Source organism: Notothenia coriiceps, unplaced genomic scaffold, assembly GCF_000735185.1.
Source record: "Notothenia coriiceps isolate Sejong01 unplaced genomic scaffold, NC01 NC01_scaffold00000339, whole genome shotgun sequence".
Taxonomy (NCBI): Eukaryota; Metazoa; Chordata; class Actinopteri; order Perciformes; family Nototheniidae; genus Notothenia; species Notothenia coriiceps.
In genome coordinates this window covers 9827311-9843352 of record NW_011333040.1, presented here as the reverse complement: position 1 = coordinate 9843352, position 16042 = coordinate 9827311, and the positions used below count along the sequence as shown (strand labels likewise).

The window sequence follows — 16042 nt, the reverse complement described above, 5'->3', positions numbered from 1 at the left end:
GGTTATTATGCTGTTTGGAGGAGGCCTCACAGGTAAGAGTACTAACTAGCTACCATCACATGTACCTTAGCTTGACTTAAAGGTCCCATGTCATGCTTTTCCGGTTATTACCCGTCCCCTTGTGTGTTATTAAGGTTTTTCTGCATGTAAACGGTGTGCAGAGTCAAAACCCTTAAAGTACACCCTGTAGCGAGTAAAACTCTAACACAGAAAATACCTCCCCAAAAGGCCTCGTTGGTGAAACGTCATCATCCATTTGATTCTTCCGGAGCACGTACCCGGAACTAAATGGGCCAATCCGTGGAGCCGTTACGTTACGTCTACGGAGCCGTTACGTTAAGCCCTCGCTGATTGGTCCAAATTGAACAATCCACACACACACTCAGTGCAGGCAGCTCTGCTGATTTCTGCTCCCTGGCTGCAGGCTGATAACAGACAGTTGGGATCGCGGCGAAATTCTCTCTGCAGACCCATTCTCACAGCGTTTATCAACCTATAAACCTTTTTCTTACTCAATAAATATCAAGCCACACAATTGTTTTTATTTCGGCTGTGACTTTGTGTGTGTTCAGGTTGAGTTTGGCTGTGTTTGGCTTTGTATCGCTAAACAAGGAAATCACACCTCCGCGGAGCTCAGCGCGATTCACAACGTACCGACCAATCAGAGCACACTGGGCTCACTGGGAGGGGGAGGGGGGGAGCTGCAGCGAGCCGTTTAGTGGAGAAAGTGAATAGCCTACTGCTGAAACACATACTTTACAGAGATGCTGTATGCGAAACCAATGTGAGTTTGGAAAATTGCACAGTATTTTTTTATTTTAGTATACCTCAACAATGGAATTATGATCAGTGGAAATGGCCATGACACCTCTCCTTTAACATCAGTGGCCACAACAAATGATGGTGAGAGAAGCTAAACCATCTATTAATTATGTCAATTACAGGGAGTAGTGATTGTTGAAATAGGGTGTTAGCGGGTCTTGCTGTTCAAAAAAGAATGGCAACACTGCTAGATCACCAACACTATGGTTTATTTTTTATTCACAGGCAAGTCAACGTTGTCGCAGTAAAAGTCCCAAGATAGCTCCTGGTGAAATGTTCGCTTTCAGTGTTTTACTATTATGTCTAATGTTTCTCTTAATATTGCTGCTGCATTAATGTGTATGTTGCATGTTACTGCTGTAGATGTGTTTCCGAGCCGCTCCGATTACAACGAGATTTACAACGAGAACGTGACGTCATATTTACACAAGACGGATCCTTTCTAGCCATAACCAGTCAGCAAGGGGGCAAAGTTCAGACTCTGCTGTGAGCGCCTGGCCTAGACCATAGACTAGACAGCCGGCCAAATGACCACAATGCACCGGGTTTGATCCGCTCTTGTGACCTTTGTTGTATATTTCAAGCAGTTGCAAATTCTACTGGGTTTTAAAGATCTGCACCTGTGACAAGGCAGTCACATTTTGTCTCCCTCCTCAAGCTCGGCATTCAACACCATTGAGCCAAAAAACTGCAGTCACTATACTAACAATTTTATGACAACTTCTATACGTTATTATACATTTTTAGTGACTTTTTTGTCATTGTTCTAGAAGTTCTATAATAGGCCTTAGTTTATGATATATGAGTAATAGTTTCTATCCCAAAAAAGGGCCAATGATAAATCTATAGATTAGAAAAGATAATAGGATAATTATAAAAATGTGTCTAACACACAGACAGAAAACAATTATCAGTGATATATATTTCTTCTCTTAATCAAATCTTTATTCTCAGAATTTGTTTAGCCTGTTGTTACAGCAGAGATCTATTGTGTGCAGCACAACCTCTGAAATATGTTATTGCGCTCAAATTGATTTTTTATTGATGAACACAAAAGGCATATTTGTGTGTATATAACACCAGTATTTAAATGAAATGCTATTTTGTACAACATGTAAAACACACTTGGAGATTTAAGGACTTCCATGTTGTTCCAGAAACATAAATAACTTGTGATGCTTGCCATGTGGTCAGGTTGAAGTAAAGGATTATGGGGTATCACAATCTTCCGTTCAAGATCATTCTGCATCAAATCTGCTGTTTCACCATTCAGCAAGTAAACTAACCTCCAAAGAGATTTAGCATTGGCTGCTAGGAATGTCCCATCTTGATGTTTCCATGAATCATTTTAGAAATGTTTTCTTTAATCCACTGCATGAAAGATCAGAAATATTCTGAACATTCAGAAAAACAAATGTCTTCCATTAGAAATCTGTGAACGAGTCATTTCAGAAAATGTTGTGTTTTTGGGTGGAATCTTTTCATGGTCTGTAGAAAAAGTAACACAGGAAATGTTAATGCTTTTATTATCAAGTGGTCGTTTCATCACAAACAAGATGTGGTAAAGATCAGCCATGAAGTCGTGTCACACGTTAAGATGTCGGGCAAAGGAGGCAGGAGCTGCGTTCTTCTGTATCTTCTCTCTACTGTTGAGTATCCAGATTGTGCGCTCACTACGGTCAAAACACTGGACAACTTTCACACTCGACGGCCGCCATCTTGGCTACTACTTGGCTTGCTCCGGCTAGCTAATGAACAGCGGAGATCGTAACTTCTCGTGAGGGTCGGCAGTCTTGTTCCATTTGAGACATTACACAGTCCAAATTCAAGTGCCTTATGGCGCATTTCCACTGCAGCGGGTAGCTGCGTACTCACAGTGTACTAAGAGAAGTATCCAAATTGAGACACAGCAAGGGTTAGTACTCTTCTATTCTACTGACACATTAATGTTCTTTTGTCCATTTCCCCTCATTCAGTGATCAGGTAAAATCCAGTCAGTTCCAAACGCCACCTTTTTAAAAAAAAGACGATTTAAAGTGAGGAAAACACAGAAACAAACCTTAAACTGCATGTTTGTGCCTTCGGGCGAACATTGTCCTGATTTCAGCAGCCCAGCAGGAGAAGACCTCCACACGTCTCCTGTAATCTGCCGAACTACAGCTGCACCATGTCTGTGGAAACATCTCTGTGTTTCAGAAGCGTGGGGCAGGAGGGTGGTTAGTGGTTTTGTCCCTCAGCATGGTGATCGCCGTGTTGGAGAAGTCCCTCAGGATGTCCACCGTTTCCCGCTGCAGCTGCAGGGAGTCCTGAACAAACTCCTGCTGGCTCTCCACCAGCAGCTGCACCGACTGGGCCAGCACCTCCAGAGACTGGGACACGGAGCTCAGGAGCATCCTGCTGGCCCTCTGCTGCTCCAGGCCCTGAGACGCCATCTGGGCCACGGCATCATGGGTCCTGCGGGGGGCCCCTCCGGCCGGGAGAGGGTCACGATTAGCGCTGGAGATGGAGGGAGGGAGGATTGAAGAGGAGGGGGCGATATAAGCAACAGAGGAGGCGGGAGGCGGCGCGATGGAGGGCGCAGGTTTAGAGACTTTGGATGAGGAAGGCGGGGGAGGGAGGGCAAATAAGGAGGAAGGAACAGGGAGGGAGAAGGTAATGGTGGAGCTTATGAGGGGCTGCGACGGGGGGTGCGCAGCAGCAGAGGAGGCAGTTTCTGAACCAGACGCCGAAGGGATAACTGAGGAGGTGGAGGCCCCGGAGAAAAAGGGTACTGGTGGGGGAGGTTTTGGGGAGGTGGTGTTGCTCTGGCTGTTTCGGGAGTAGGTGTGGACAGGCTTCATCCTCAGCAGGGCGTTGTCAGGCAGGGGGTCCAGGGAGGTGAGGGAGGCGGAGGGTGGGGGTTGAGGGAGGAAGAACATGGAGTCGTCGTTTTCTTCGAAGTCCAAGGCATATTCTAGTAGATCAGAGAATAAAACAACTTAAAACTCGCTTTCAACTTTACAAAGATATTAGTATTTATTTTAAATGTATACTTTTGCTTTAAATCAGTTTTAAGAAGAAGCCACAGAAGAGCAGACAGAAAAATGTATATAGGTTAGTGGTATTAAAAATAAAATCTTAGTAATGTCACAGTTATCTTGACAGGACCATGTTCTCGGTCCCCTCCTCTTCTCCCTGTACACAAACTCGCTCGGATCTGTCATTAGCCCACATGATTTTTCATACCACTGCTACGCTGACGACACCTAATTAATTCTGTCCTTTCCCCGCTCAGAGACCCAGGTCGTCGCACGCATCTCCGCTTGTCTAGCTGACATCTCTCAGTGGATGTCTGCTCACCACCTCAAGCTCAACCTTGACAAGACTGAACTGCTTTTCCTTCCGGGAAAAGATTGTCCCACTCTTGACCTAACAATCAACATCGGCACCTCTGTTGTTTCCCCGACTCAGACAGCAAGGAATCTGGGTGTGATCCTAGATAACAAACTGTCCTTCACTGCAAACATTGCTGCTACAACCCGCTGGTGCAGATACACGCTTTACAACATCAGGAGGATACGTCCCCAGCTGACCCAGAAAGCGACGGGGGGTGTGTGACTCCATAAATAGCAGTACCTGTTTAGTACTGAAATGAGTCATAAGAGTGTCTTTTAAGGTTGTTTGAAATGAAGTCACAGAACATAATCGATTATAGCGTAGTAACGTTGCTTCCTGATTTTCCGGCCGCGGCTGTACAATTACATTTTTTTTTCTGTCACACGAATATCAAATCAGTGGGTGACGCAGAGATCAGGGAACAGACGTGACAGCGGCACAGCGACACCAAACCCAACACGGAGCAGTCTGCTTGCTCCACCAACACAAGAACACCAGTCCAGAACCAACAGCAGAGTGACCCGCGGCTCAGAGACACACAGGGATTTATGTTTTTTAAAAATATTCGCGTTAGCACCTTGTCAGGTTTTTGGTGGATTTAATCAAGTCTTGGGTTGCAGAGTATGAATGTCCTCTTGCTATTTTCAGACGATAAATACGTGTTGAAGTTTGTGAAGGCAGGAGGAAAGCTTTCCGCCCTGAAAATAATGAGTGACAGGCTGATAGGAACCTGATAGAAACTTTATTATTCACTTAAACAAATGATATGATGAAGCTAATTTAATCACATACATTCATGGGATTTATGTAACAGTACGACAGAGAATAAGTGTGGGGTGCACACTTACATGCACTATTTTTGTTTTTATAATGCTGTTGTAAAACTCCTGTTTTCTGCTGTGTTCAGACTCAAGTCATGTGTGTGATGCCACATTCAGGACATTCAGTGTCCTTTTTTTAACAGAAGACCGTTGAAGCTGCAGCTAGACTGCAGAAGCATTAGTTTTTTGTTTTTGGGGATGGAACAATTTCACACACAGATATAGGGATGCTAGAGCTATACAATTGATTTATAATTGAATGTCAAGATATTTATGTTATTGATTTCTGACGCAGTTTCTAAATAATAAAAAGATGTATTTTACTGCATGTATTCATTGATGAAAAATAAGCCATGTGTAGTAATATAGAAAATTGAGGATGCAACGCATTGTTATGAATCGTGATATCGAATCGCTGACAGGATAATCGTAATCGAATCGTGTGAACAGTGAAGATGCACAGCCCTAGCGTCTTTATGAGTCTGTTGACAGAACATGTATGCAGATATCTGTCTTTAGTCTTGAATCTTTACAGATTTTTTAAAAACTGCCCCGTACTGTCAGCGTCCTAATTGCTCTGTCGCTAGCACATAGGATGTGGCGATCCCCATCAAGGTATTGCCTTCTGAATCACAGAGCAGAAACATTATTCTTCTGGGTAATTAAAAAAAAAAACAGGCCATTGTTAAAACTCCTTGTCGTCCAATCATTTGTCCTGAAGACGAAATATTCCCCATTAGCTAGGAGGTCTAACAATCAGTGTAAAGAGACGTTGTGAAAGCTTTCAAGCAGCCGTCTGTCAGTCAGTTTATAGATAATATAATAAAATAGTTGTTCCCAAAATATGTTCAAAGTTTAAGGCCCTCGCCCCGACAAAGGCCATATCACAATTGTATCCATGTAAATGTAAAGGGCCCCCCCCCTGTGGCCAGAAGCAGAGAACAGCAGCTGTTTTGATCTACAGTCTTACCTCCAGCGTCACCCATGTCCAAGTCGGAGGACATGTGGAAAGGGTTGCCTGCAAGACATGGACAAGCAGCAATAAGACATGTTGAATACGTGATGGAATATAGAAACTGTGAGTGATGTGGAACTGGCCAATCCCCCCTCGGACTTGTTGCAATGATTCTCGCACTGTACTTACCATCCAGATCCTTCTCTGGGGAGGAGAGAGGAGACAGGTCAAAAGAGGCCCCTCCTCCAGGTACAGAGTGGGAACTGTCCGTCAAGCTGAGGTAGGAGTAGGTGGTGGTGTTGGGGGCTGGGCCTTTACTGTAAAGCTTTGAAAAATCTTCATCTTCACCCATCTCCAGATCACTGTCGCCACCTGAGAACCAACACATCTTGTCATGTTTCAAACTGCTTCAGGGCCCAAACCTGTTTTCTTACACTGCTGTGTAGCTCTGAGAACACAGGGCCGATCATACATCGAGTGTTGAAACCACAGACCCCCCCCCCCGCCGCCTCTGCTAACCTGCTCTGGGACTCATGATGAGGATCTTGTACACCATCCTCTCTATGGGGCCCAGGTTCTTCTTCCTCATGTTGTTCCCATTGGGGCTCCGGAGGGCCAAGGCGCGTCGCTTCCCGTCACATTTCAGGTCCGCCCATTTCTTCATGATCTGACGCACCTGGGAGAAAATTAAACCTCTTTTAAAATGTCTTCTTCTGAGACACCATGTATTTAACTGATGCATGTATCAACCAAGGAATCAAGTAAAAATGCTCTCTGGTTCCATGTCAGATTAGCAAATATAACGTTAAATAGTGCTTCATTCTGAAGGGTACGTTTGAAGACCTCGACAGGCTCTGACCGATTTGATGGAGATTATCTAACTTTCTGGACTGAAATGATGAACTGATAATAATCAGAAAACAACTAGGAGTGGTAACCCGTGTAGACCTGTAAGGATTACGCAAGATCAATCTGAGGGCTTCTGAGATTGTAACAGGACCCAAAATAGTTTTCAATGTTCATTCCCTCATTTTGCCCATTTCTCTTGTGAGTTCATGGAATATTTAAACTTTAAATCACAGATAGTTTATGAATTCACACATCCATTATCATTAATAGGACTAAACATAATCAATAGTAATCAGTCTCAAACCTCTCTGTGGTTCTCTCCCAGACCGTTGATCTGATTGGTGATTTCAGTCCAGGTCTGTTTCTTGGCTTCAGCCGACACGCCTTGGTTAAACTTCCCTACAGGGAGAGATATGGGAGGTGAGACAGGTACGGACAGAGGTATAGGTATTCACACAGAAGATAAATAAATAATAGATAAATGCAGCATTAAACATGATCAGAAACGGAAAAACTCTTCATCAAGTGACTCAAACGCTTCCATCAGGAAACATCCTGTCTCCTCTGTGCAGCTGGGAAGCCAACAATGACTCGGCTAAGACCGACAATCACATGACAAAAACACTCAGTGGAACTTTACCTGAACTGCCGAACTGCCCACATGACCCTCTTCAAAGGCTGCCTTATCCTTCAGTCATTTTCACTTTGCTATTCCTGTTAAGTGTTCCTGCAAGATATGACCTAACAACCCCCGGTAACCTGTTACTGAGCCCTTCCAAGGCCTGACTTTGATCAACTCAATTATTCTGCTCCTGCCTCTGCTATAACACACCAGGTTCTTTGATACATTATTAAAGTTAAAACAAACCCGGGGAGATAAGTCAAGTAGGACAAAGTAACACAGCTTTTAAAATTCTGCTGCAGCAACAGTAAGAATGTAGGCTACACTATTTCCCCAAAAAACCCTGAAATTGCAATACGTTTTCTTTTATTAATGTGCCCTATTAAACCATTATTTATTTATTAATTTGTAATGGGTTGTTGTTGGTTATAAATGTAAATGGTGATGACAAAGAAAAACCTGGCTGTTGTAAATTTAGTTTATAGCTATGAAACTGTACCACATGTACATTATTCATCAGACTATGTGTAACTATCATAAATAAATTGGTGTCACCATGTTCCTGGTTTAATCTGATCGTAGTGAACAACAATGATACAACAACTTATTGTGATTGTAGCAATGTGATTGTAGTATTTATTACATGTACAGTACTTTGGCCCGACCAAAAATCGCTTTAAAATGTGCTTTATAAATAAACTTTGATTTGAACAACGATCTAAATCACACACACACACACACACACACACACACACACACACACACACACACACACACACACACACACACACACACACACACACACACACACACACCTTTCCACTCACTGAGGAGGATGAATCTGTTCCTCTTCACCGCCTCCAGCAGCACTTTGACCTCAGTGAAGGAGAACCGGGGTTTGGATCTCAACCCTCCTTTGGCTCCTCCCACCTTGAACTCCTCATCTTCCTCACGCCACACAGCCGACATAGCTACACCTTCACACCTCCTCTTCTGCTGGCCTTTTGCGACTCAGTTTGGTGGATTTCACCGCCTTCCAGGACCGTCTTTTCCTGATCCACAAAAAGACACCTCTGACTGCACCAGCAACGGGCGGGAGACAAAACGAGAAATATTAGGAACAGAGGGGAGAATGCTATACAGAGAAGACACAATGTGAAAACATGAGCGAAGTCACTAAGTAAAGGGAAATAAACGCTAAATCAGGACTTAACATTAGCATCAACAGCAGAAATACAGAATTCAGCAGCACCGTGTAGCACAGACGCTTATACTAGCAGCTATTGGTTGCATATACAGTGGATGGGTGCAGGAATGAGTCGCAACCTGGATATGAGTTAGCATATTAGCACTTTCGGTGGTTAACACAAGCTTAAACGACTTTCATGTTTTGGTGTACGACATTCATCAGTTAACACCCACTGTATTGGAGCGGTTACGTCACATAAAAACAGCAGGGGCGAACAAGCTTTTTTGAAATTGCTATATTTGGATTAGCTGGATTAGTTGACGGCTAGTTATGTGTCAAAAAAATATGTTAAGTATATTGTCTAAAAACACTTTTCAAATCTAAATACGGTTGGTATATTTTTTTTAATCATTTCAATATATTTTTTCATTGTTTTTATATTTGTTAATAAAGATGAGAAGACTAACTTAAATTTGATATTTTTCCCAAAATGTTCTACAACCAAATGAATATTGCTTAAGGGAGAAGGAAAAGTCTTACACTCAGTGGCAGTATAGGCCAGAATCAAAGTACAAAGGTTTTCCTTAAAAGGATAATTTAATGCATTTCTCATAGTTTAGAATCTCCACATAATAAATACATGTATTTACCTGATATGACTCATATGGTACTTTCACACAACCTGAATGCCGCTGATGACTTGAGGTTTAAAAAGAACATATTGTAGAGTACAGATACAGAGATGAAGAAACACCATGGCTGACCAAAAAAGTATAGAGGAACATTTGTGCAATGTTGTTCTTTAGAGCTGGACTGTGGTTGTTTTCACAGAGTACTCTCTATAAATACATATAGTATTTCTCATATGTAAATATTGTTAATTTGTTATAATAGTCTTAAAATAGATTCTTAAAATAGACATCATAGCCCTATTTTTATTGTATTTGTTTTGCTACGTATTGTTGTTTCTGTGTCTCTGTTGCTATATGTGGTGCACATATAGCAAAGGAAACTCCTCCAGAATGTGTCTCTACAGTGCCTCCTGGTAGTATTTTAAAATGAAAAATGCCATATTATAGAAATACACTTAGGGTTGGCTTGTAACTGTGATGAGGGGTAGATTTTGATGAAATAACAAAAAAACTAATCTATCGGCTTTTAAAAGTCAGAAACTAACATTATAGTCACCAAACATGCAACACTGTGGCGATATTGACTAAATCAAAGTAGAACCTCAAAATTCTTCTTATTTTAGGACCCATAACTATATCAAAATAATACATTCAGTGTCCTATTATAGTGTTTTATCTCTGTTTAAAGAGCCATTTCAAGATTCAATATTTTTTCAAGATTCATAAGGTTTATTGTCATAACATATACAACACTACGGTGTAATTATGTAATGTATGAAAAACTAAGATCTCAAGTTACTCAACAGTGCAATTTAAAAGACAAATACAAATAATAATAAAATTAAAATAAAGAAACAACAAAATTACAATTTTAGCTACATTTTGTTGAATGTTTTTACCGTAACACGCAAGTATAGTGTTGATAGCTACCAAAATGTATAAGATATGAACTTTTGAATAATGTTTGACAGCTGCTATTCATGTTTAATTAATATTGTTTGTTTTCTATTTTGAGTGTGTGTCGTTTTTCATGATTTTTGAAGAATTGTTTAATGAATTTTACCCTGGATATGTAGTGTCTGTGAGTACCTTGAAATCGCTCTTTATATAGAACATGTTATTATTATTGAGAAAAACTTCTCAAAAAGATTTAAATTAGCGTTGCGTCTGCTTTCACCACGTGGTCCTCTGAGCCAATCAGCTGTGGGCTAGTGTGTCTTTGTTGAGCTCACACAAGGAGCAGCCAGCCCACAGACTCCGCCATCTCTGAGGGCACCGTAGCGCTAACACGCCGTGGCGATAAAACGGAAAAGCCGGATTTACAGCGAATTTAAGCGCAGTTGTGTGGATTTACCGTGCATGTAAAGCGAGCGTTCGCAAAACAGCGTCTTCTATCTGTGTGCCGGTTCCGTTGCACCGAGAAACAGCTCACGTTAGGCGGCACTTAGTGGTGGAGGTAGAGGACGTAATGTCTGCTCTGGTGCTAAGCTCCGTTGTTCGCATTGAAGCTATGACGAGTATACTTGCTTTTGTATTTATATCACGCGTATAGTGTGTTATCAAGACAATATGGTGACGTGCAAAGTAAAAAGCTGAAAATGTTAAAATAATTACCAGGAAAAATTGCGTTTTCTCTCTCTCTACCTCCCCTCCTTCCTCCGTGGTTCTCCCGAAAGTTCGGAGAGTCGAGAACAACGGGACTGCGCAGACTCCGATATTTTTTTTCCTCCCTTGAACGCGCAACATTTCAGCTCTCTGCGCGCCCACAGCTGCCCCCCCTTACACCGTGCACAAATCACGTCCATTTTCAAATAAAGTAAACACAAAACTCATAAAATATGCGCATTTAACTCGTGTTTTTTATTTTATGTGAAAAACTGATGATTAATCCTCTTCACAAAGCTGTAGTATGACCCACCAAAAGATAACCGCTTGCCCCTCCCTCCAGTTTGACAATATGAGTCCATAGCCACATTTCTATTCGATAAAGTATTCTTTAAGAACATGTTTTAGCATTTCATCACAATATACAGAAATATATAAAGTTCTCTAGCTGTGCATGTTTTTCTAGTCTTCAAAAGTCAAACACATTATTATACTTATACAGCCTATTATAATTACCCATACAATCGAGTAAAAACCATAATAATTTTAGCAATACTCCACGCCCAAATGTAGATCAATACTGGCTTAGGACAATAATAATGCAAACTCAGCAGGTGATGCAACAAAGTAAATCCAAACATGTTTATTGACAATATCAAAAGCATGCAGCAAAAAGCCCAAAACAGTTTTTATTTTGCCGAATTGTTTTAACCGTGTCTGCAAAAGCTTGATGAGATCACATTATAAGACAATACCAATTCATCGTCATTTTTCACCACCATTTTACATCAACATGAGACGAGAGAAGATGGAGAGATCATTAGAGGAGCAGGTTCCATGTTTGTCCGCTTGGTGTCGCAAAAGGTCTTTGTCTGAGGACAAATGCGTGTTTCCTTTTTCTGGGCAATACCCGACTGCACCTGCAGAGGGCGCCAACACGCACGTGTTATGGGACATCTTAGACTAGAGAAAGGGGGGAGGGGTGTTATACAATGGTGTTGCATTTGGGAAGGGAGCTGTTCGTTGATAGTATTTTGGTTATCCTGCACACATACAGCTGTTTTTTTAACTTATAATTATCTGACCCGTAGAAGTAAAAGGCAGCTTTTCGGTGATACACGCCCTGGGTCAAGGAGCTGCTTTTCGCTGCTGTTTTCCACAAGTTTACATTTTGTTTTTGTCTTCATTGTGCTGCAGTGACCCAGTTTCCCCACAGGGATCATCAGAATGTCCTTATTCTCTGCCGAGTGACCGCAGAAGCCACCTCGGGGGGAATGTAACAACAAACAACAAAGGGCTTGCTGCGAAGCTATGACTACCTACTAGAATATTAGGAGAATAAATAGAAACACAAGAGCAAATTGAGATCTTGTAACTAAGAGTCACAGAATGTAAGTCCCATAGTGAAATCACAGCAATAACATAACAGCAAGGAAACTCTACTTAAAAAAAGAACTATGTTTAGTATGTATTAACAGCAGCAACACTTTGGCACAGCATGCAGAACATAGTAATGCTACTGTAGGATAAATACGCTTTAAAAAAAGAGTGACATGGAAAAGTGCTACTTCTATCGTTTTATGAGGTTGTTGGCTTTCTGGTTCGCAGCATCGATGCGTGACACATTGAGAATAGCCTGTAGAGAGAGGAAAGAAACAGCAAACGTAAATGACACGGGAGACCTGCTGGACTTCTCAGCCTTTCTCTCAACGTAGCGGAAGACAGTGTGTGACGATGAGTACAAAGTAAGCACTAACGTTCAATTCCTACTCATCGTCACATATGCTGGCTCTTGCTGAAAATAACAGTGCATTGTACAATTTATGCTTGTCAGTGAATGAATCCCAGAAGACTTCCAGCTCCCTTCCTGTCTTGCTTCTTGCTTCTGATTACAATTGTAAATGGGCTCTGTTTATATATGCTTTTGTGATTGACGTCACCCATAGGTTTGTAGACTACAGTGTTTTATCCTCAAGTTTGACAATTTGAACGTGGCATTCTTGGTTTTTTATTAACTAAAAGAGGGTAAAGCCATGTATTACAGAACCCTGGAATTCATATTTGTAGGAAATAAGAATTCACTTTGAAATGACCTGAACTGAATGAACTGAAAACCTGCGAAAGAATTAAAGTTCAAAGACAACACCCAAACCAAACAAGTTTAAGGAACTATGAGTAAAGTCTCTGAATGGGACCATAAACTCTTGAGGAAAATGTTTACCGCGGTAATAAATCAAGTAAGAATTAGGGTAATGTGTCATATGACAGTTGTACCTTGCCCTGTATGCGTTCAATCTGGTTGTTCTGCATGTCCATCTCGTTGCCCATGTCCAGGGCCATGCTTTTCAGATTTCCGAGGATGCTGCCGACATGAGCCAGGTTCCCGTCCATCTCGACCTCCCTATCATCGTTAGTCACCCTGAGATAGAGCAGAATAATGTGTTTGTGTTAACGGCCTGTGCTTGGCCAGCTGCCCGTATGACTGATGACTAGTATTACATTACATGAGATTACATTACACAGCTGCCTCTCCTAACAAGCAACCAACAATACACACTCCATTAACCTCTCTCAATACCTCCGTATGTGTCCTCCGCTCATGATCATTTGCTCCCTCTCATCAACGACTCGAGACGAAGGTGGTTGGTTGGATACAACGCCATCCTGACCGGAGCCTCCACCCCAAACTGCCTTGTACGCCCCGCTCCCTTCAAAGGCTTTTAGTCTGAAAGATGGAGAGAGACAAAGAGAGACATTCCTTATGAATGCATTTATATTGGTAGTCCACCCTGCTAAATGTGATGCACAAGAACAGCATCCTTTTGATAAAGTGAGAGTAAAAATGTGAATGTAAATATATATGTAATTGAAGTCTCACTGATACACGTAGCACGCATACTCATAAAAAAGGAAGTTTCAAAAGGATTATGCTGTGCTGCTGTGAGTGTTTGTTAACAGGTACAAATAATAATTTTCATGTTGAATTATTCCTTTAATTCTAAATCACTTTTTTAATGGAAAGCTTTCTTTAGTTTTTCTATGAGGGACCACCATATTCTGTAGTTTTCTCAGAACATGTGTACCAGTCGAACACACACACACACACACACACACACACACACACACACACACACACACACACACACACACACATACTTATCACAGGAGCAGAGGCCACAGCACTTGCCCAGGTCTGTCAGGTTTTTCTCGGCCTCCTTCATATCAGAGTTGATCTGATCCAAGCCCTCCTCTACACGCTCCAACTGCTCTATGAGAGGAGAAGAAAGAGGATCAAGGAGCATGCAGGAGGAGAGGAAGAAAAGTAGTGCCAGGAGAGGAGAAGGAGGTACAATGGATGTAAGAAAAAATAAAGGAGAAGGAAGAAATAAAGTGAAGGTATGTACAGTCAAGGATGAAAAGGAGGATGGAAGAGGAGAGCGGAGGAAGAAGGCAAAACAAAATCAGCAACTATTTCCTTAAAGCCCCACAACAGAACTAAAAAAGCAGCCAGTAGCGACTCAATGTAAGACGCCCAAAACAAAACCAAAAAATAAAGAATTGGTTTAGGAATCTAAAATAATGTCACTTTGGACTAACAAACAGGCCACACGCGGACTCACTTTTTTGCACCAAGACCTCCATGTCCAGTTCCATCATGTTTTATCCATCCGTTTTGATTAGATTGGAATGAGGGGTTTTATGGAGTCAAATTTGGGTCAATATTCTAGCGCGCGGAAAATGTGCTTTTACACGCGCATGAAATGACCCTCGCGCTCAGACCGCCCTCTTGCTCGCTCGCGGGAGTGTCAGCCTCACTCGCTCGCGGAGTCTGTCTGCGCGCGCGTGGAAAGTTTCTCACACTTTGGGGCGGAGCCACTGGACTTTGATTGACAGCTGCCAGGAAGCCCAGAGTTGCCAGGTTTGATAAATGCCTGAACTATCAATTAATTTGCTATAAAAAAAATGACACATTAATTCTAGGAGTGTAATGCTTTTACANAAAGTATACAGCTAATATATATATAAATCAATTAATTTGATTAAAAAAAAATGACACATTAATTCTAGGAGTGTAATGCTTTTACAAACACTATAGTAATAATATGCATTCATTATGAAAATATCATACTACTACTATAGGAGTGTTCTATAATGTGTTAAAAAAACAACTACAGAAACACTATATATTATACTATAGTAGTACTATTTAAAATAATATAGTCTTAATACGGAAACACCAACAAAAAACCTATAGTAGTACTTTTACAAACACTATAGTAATAATATGCATTCACTATGACAATATCATGATATTACTAGGAGTGTTCTATAGTGTGTTTAAAAAACAACTATGAAACACTATATATTATAGATATACTATTTAAAATAATATAGGAATACTACAAAGATCTAGATACATAGTATCACTATTGAAATATTATAGGGATACTATAGCTAATAAAATGGCACTACAGAAAAAACTATAGTAATACGATAGCAGGTGAAAAATACTACAGAACACTACAAACTTACNAAACATTGTAAAAATGGGTGGGGGGCGAACACAGCAACCACTCCGCCAACGCCACAGTCCGAATGTCTGGCGGGCCAGATGTCTGGCGGGCCGGATGTGGCCCGCGGGCCGCCAGTTGGTGGTCACTGCCTTATAGTATACTATAGTAATACTATAGTTCATTTATAGTTCATTTCGTAAGAGGTGCATACAGCAGACAGTAGCTAGCAGTTTTCGACAGATACAGCCCACTCAAAAATATATTTTTTTATATAAAATTAATTAATATATATATATATATATTAGCTGTACACTTTACGAATATAATGTTTTTTTATGGAAATCTTTACCATTCAATCTCGTCCAACTGATCTTCCTGCTGTCACTCCTCGGCTCTTGGTAGTTCAGGCATTTATCAAACCTGGCAACCCTTTCTAAGGATTTTAGGTCATTCTATGACAAAAACTGCCCAATGAAACAATAAGGAGAAAACAAATATATTCATTGTCACGGAGATCACAAAGGGATTACAAAATGCTGCCAAAAAGAAAGACACTATATGTATTAGGAGGACTTTCATGAAACGAGAAGAACTCAAGTGCAGAGGATAAATATAAAAATATAAAAATAAGTTGGACTATATTATAAGAACAAGCAGA

At 41.1% G+C, this 16042-nt stretch overlaps 2 protein-coding genes across 3 annotated transcripts; both read right to left on the bottom strand.

Annotated features, from left to right (window-relative positions):
* Positions 1–1841: 1841 nt before the first annotated feature.
* Positions 1842–10961, bottom strand: LOC104945096 (wiskott-Aldrich syndrome protein homolog 1-like). Of its 2 annotated transcripts, none has more exons than XM_010770719.1 (7): positions 10880–10961; positions 8260–8521; positions 7127–7221; positions 6493–6649; positions 6163–6345; positions 5989–6036; positions 1842–3775 (listed from the first exon to the last, which is right to left on the bottom strand). In XM_010770719.1, the coding sequence occupies exons 2-7, from the start codon at positions 8411–8413 to the stop codon at positions 3015–3017; spliced, it is 1398 nt and encodes a 465-aa protein (XP_010769021.1). In that variant the 5' UTR covers positions 8414–8521; positions 10880–10961; the 3' UTR covers positions 1842–3014. The 2 variants fall into 2 exon arrangements, with proteins under 2 accessions (XP_010769021.1, XP_010769028.1); XM_010770726.1 differs by having other exon boundaries at positions 8272–8521.
* Positions 10962–11489: 528 nt separating this feature from the next.
* Positions 11490–14551, bottom strand: LOC104945111 (synaptosomal-associated protein 25). Its single transcript, XM_010770736.1, has 5 exons — positions 14491–14551; positions 14027–14138; positions 13449–13595; positions 13145–13289; positions 11490–12506 (listed from the first exon to the last, which is right to left on the bottom strand). Exons 1-5 carry the CDS (start codon positions 14525–14527, stop codon positions 12441–12443), a joined length of 507 nt encoding a protein of 168 aa, XP_010769038.1. The 5' UTR covers positions 14528–14551; the 3' UTR covers positions 11490–12440.
* Between the last annotated feature and the right edge of the window lie 1491 nt (positions 14552–16042).